The sequence below is a fragment of the Carassius carassius genome, chromosome 11 (genome assembly GCF_963082965.1).
Source record: "Carassius carassius chromosome 11, fCarCar2.1, whole genome shotgun sequence".
NCBI classification, from domain to species: domain Eukaryota; kingdom Metazoa; phylum Chordata; class Actinopteri; order Cypriniformes; family Cyprinidae; genus Carassius; species Carassius carassius.
This window is the reverse complement of record NC_081765.1, coordinates 21,324,602-21,328,714: the sequence shown is the minus strand read 5'-3', so window position 1 is coordinate 21,328,714 and position 4,113 is coordinate 21,324,602. Positions and strand designations below refer to the sequence as shown.

General features: G+C 39.0%; 1 protein-coding gene across 1 annotated transcript; it reads left to right on the top strand.

Moving 5' to 3' along the window:
* Positions 1-1,152: 1,152 nt before the first annotated feature.
* On the top strand, positions 1,153-3,887 carry LOC132152472 (N-arachidonyl glycine receptor-like). The gene is made up of 2 exons (XM_059561231.1): positions 1,153-1,686; positions 2,663-3,887. The coding sequence occupies exon 2, from the start codon at positions 2,673-2,675 to the stop codon at positions 3,657-3,659; it is 987 nt and encodes a 328-aa protein (XP_059417214.1). The 5' UTR covers positions 1,153-1,686; positions 2,663-2,672; the 3' UTR covers positions 3,660-3,887.
* Positions 3,888-4,113: the final 226 nt, after the last annotated feature.

Here is a 4,113-nt window from a genome sequence, read left to right as displayed (position 1 = left end):
GGCAGTGTTTAATAATGACTATATGTATATGACCTGTTTACTAATATTTATCTCCTAATATTACAGGAACGTACAAACCCATGAAAATAATTTCCATACTTCCATACAAGTCTATAAAAAAATGAGATTAAATCATTATTTTGGTGTTCCTTCTCTAGAACTATGATATTCACTTCTCTTAGAATCTATAATAGGCCTACTATGTATGGCATTCATTAATGATTTGGAGGAAAAGTGAGGCATGTTGGGAGTCTAATTTGCATTGCCAAGACAATATAGATTAATTTGTTTTGCCCAAGCTCTAAGTGATACAAGTAAACTAATAATGGAACTTAATAAAAAATAAGAGAATATTTGCAATATAAATCATTTGCATATTATTTAAATTATGGTTGTTTATAGGACCACCCTACCTTCCCCTTTTTCTAATATGGAGGAACTGAAAAAAAAAGACTACGTGCACTCAGAGACCAAGCAGATGTTCCTCATTTTACAGTTCATTTCTCTATACTTTTACAAGAATCTCACCAAAAACAAAAAATCCCCAGGTTTCTACCACAGATCTGTAAGAGAATGATGTTTGTGTGTCAGTTATCCACATATGGGTAAATTAAAATTATAGTGACTTCCTGATGTGGGCGACTGTTGAAGAGAGGAAATGTCAGACAATGTTTAAGAGGGTGAATGAATCAGTCGATGTACAGTGTAGGTGTCGTGTCACACTGGCATGACTATTAGAGCTAATAGTTCACAATGGAACACAATAATGGAGAATATGAATGTACTACATATATTACAGAGTTTTAGTGTTGATGTTTTTAAAGTACCTTCTTTCTTCCGGCTGAACTGTGGCTGCTGGAACACTCCACTCGTGTGGGTTTTGTTACCACAGTAAGTCACAGAACAACAACAGCATTAATTAAAGGGACAGTTCACCCCAAAATCATCATTTACTCACATTCCAAAGATATCATGACAAAATATGATAGTTTGTGTTCCTCAGAGGACAGAAAGTAATACAGGTTTGGATTGGAATGACATAAATGTAAGCAAATGGTGACAGAATTTATATGTACATACATAAAGCTATGAGCACATGGAGAGAGAGAGAGAGAGAGAGATACAGAGACAGAGAGAGATAGAGAGAGAGATGTGGCATAGACAACAATCACAGGTAATCTTACTTTTCAGATAGTAAGTTGACCACAGATTGTTGTGTCTAAACGTGGTTGATCAGGCTTTTTCTTTTTGCACTGTTCATTACAAAGATCTCATTTCCTGTTTACACACCACAAACCTCAGCATCCTGTGTTTAATTAAAACTCTTCAACACCAGATGCCTTCTGTTGCCACCTGCTATGAGCTGTTCCCAAGAGAGCTAATGCTATGTGACAAACTCTATTTTCCCAATCAATAACCAGCACCCAAACCTGTCACATTTTTACTTTTCCACTGCTCTCAGACTGCATATGACATAGAGTTTGCTATTGAGATATATTCTCCACTAGTACATGCATTACAGGAAGTGAAGGGGCTTCACAGAAACCAAAAGAAAATTTCTAATCTAAATAAAGACAAAAGCATAACTTCCTCTGTTAGATCGAAGCTCGGCAGCAAGGGCACATTATAGTCATCAACCGTACAGCCCTCAGAACAAATACGATGCCAACAACATGGATCTCTGAGGTTTGTACCTTTCAATTTTTTACTTTGTAATCTTGAACAAAATTTGGCCATTGAAAACCCATAGGTGTTACCAACAGCCAACATTATCACAATGTTGTAGATCAAACATGGTTTCTATAGTAAGTAGACAATTCATTAACATTATATATTCAAAAACTTACGTAGAGTGATTTTTTTAAGGTGCAGGGTGACTGTTGATGAATATAAATTAATTCTGCACAGATTTTTGACAATGACAAGTCAAAACAATAAATAACAAAGAACTTCTTTTTATGATGTACTTGTATACTGACTGATATTCAACATTTTGGTAGTTTTTTGTTTTTTTTGTACCTTAACACTCATATCTGAGAATGGTTGTCTTTCAGTTTTTTGAAAACCTTTTTGGTTTCTTAAAATTTTTTACTAAAATGTAAAAAGTGGCATGTCATAAAAAGATGGTTCACCCAAAATTACAATTCTGTTCCGTACTTACCTCATGTAGTTTTAAGACTCTTTTTTGTTCTACAGACAAAAGAAAGACATATTTATGTTCTGTTACTATTCTATTTAGTGTAAGTAAAAAAACAACAACAACCTTGCATCACACATGCAAGAAACTACAAAAAGTACAAGAGTTATTAAAAATAAAGTTGCAGCTGTAAGATGTGTACATTTTCAATAGACATTACTCAGAGTAGGGGTCATATTGAATTTTCTTCAGTCTTTACAGTGGCACACAATGTATAAAGTTCCTAGACCTTTTAAATTTCAAAACTACTATTTTGTCTACTTTGAAAGGATGAACAATCGGCACAATCAAGTGAACAAGCTGTATTTCTATTACATCCTCATTTTAATTCCCATCAAAAATGAAATATAATGCTACTCTGACTAAGGTCTATAACCATTTCAATACTCTGCAACAGGCTTCCATAGTTTTAATTAATTAACTACTGTCTTAAATTAGTTTCTCTTTCTTTTGTGGTCAAATCAGGCAAACCATCATGGACTATAACACATCGCCTGTCATCAACGAGGGCCACGTCCCCCAAGTGTACCGGATTGCTAGCATAGTGTTTTACAGCATTATCTTCGTCATAGGCACAGTGGTCAACCTGACCGCCCTCTGGGTCTTTGCCTTGACCACTAAAAGAAGGAACTCCATCACTATTTACATGATCAATGTCGCTTTAGTGGACTTGGTATTTATCTTACTGCTGCCTTTCCGAATGGTCTACTACAGTCAAGACTACTGGCCCTTTGGAGATGTGTTCTGCAGGATTAATGCGGCACTGACGGTGCTCTATCCCTGCCTGGCCTTGTGGCTCTTCGCACTCATTAGCACAGATCGTTATGTGGCCATAGTGCAGCCACGACACACCCGAGAACTAAAAAGCGTCCATAAAGCCTTGCTGTCCTGTGCGGGAGTCTGGATCATGACCCTGGGCAGCACAGCTCCGCTTGTTCTCCTGGAAGAAGACCCTGACCTCAACACAAACTATACCACTTGCATCAAGATGCACGACATCATCTACTTGCGCCGTGACAATCCTGTCCACTTCGCACGTATTGTCTTCTTCTTCTTGGTGCCGGTGTGCATTATGGTGGGCTGTTATATGGTCATCGTAGACAACCTTATCCATGGACGCACGTCCAAACTGAAGCCCAAAGTCAAGCAGAAGTCCATCCGGATCATCATCACACTGATCGTTCAGCTTCTGGTGTGTTTTGTGCCTTACCACATCTGTTTTGTTTCCATGCTGTTGGCCAGCAGTGAGAGGGGTTACAACACCTGGGGGGCCTTCACCACCTTCCTGATGAATGCGAGCACAGTGCTGGACATCATACTCTTCTACATTGTGTCAAAGCAGTTTCAGGACCGTGTGATCAGCGTGATCTTGTATAGAAACTATCTGAGGAGCGTTCGGAGGAAGAGCCTTCACACCAACAGCGTTCGATCGCTCAGCAACCTGACCAGTGCCATGATCTGAGGAATAATACAGCTGACAGAAGCAATGTAAACTGAATGCAAACGTACATTTTTGCAATTAAATTACAGAATCAGATTTAAATTGCAGAAAATAAAAATGATGATCATACTAATTAGTGAAACTGTTCGCAGTAAGTATGCAGTGAACTTACGAGATGGATCACATGTGCTCCAGTGTCTTCATTGGAAGTTGCTGCATTGCATCACTGCTCATTTGCATAAGGTTCAACTTTAATCAGTTTTGCCACACACTGCATTTAGGGGGAAGTCGTGGCCTAATGGTTAGAGAGTCGAACTCCCAATCGAAAGGTTGTGAGTTCGAGTCCCGGGCCGGCAGGAATTGTGGGTGGGGGGAGTGCATGTGCAGTTCTCTCTCCACCTTCAATACCACGACTTAGGTGCCCTTGAGCAAGGCATCGAACCCCCAACTGCTCCCCGGGCGCCGCAGCATAAAA

Coding starts and splice junctions, on each gene's coding strand:
- LOC132152472 (XM_059561231.1), top strand. CDS start 2,673: ATGGACTATAACACATCGCCTGTCATCAACGAGGGCCACGTCCCCCAA.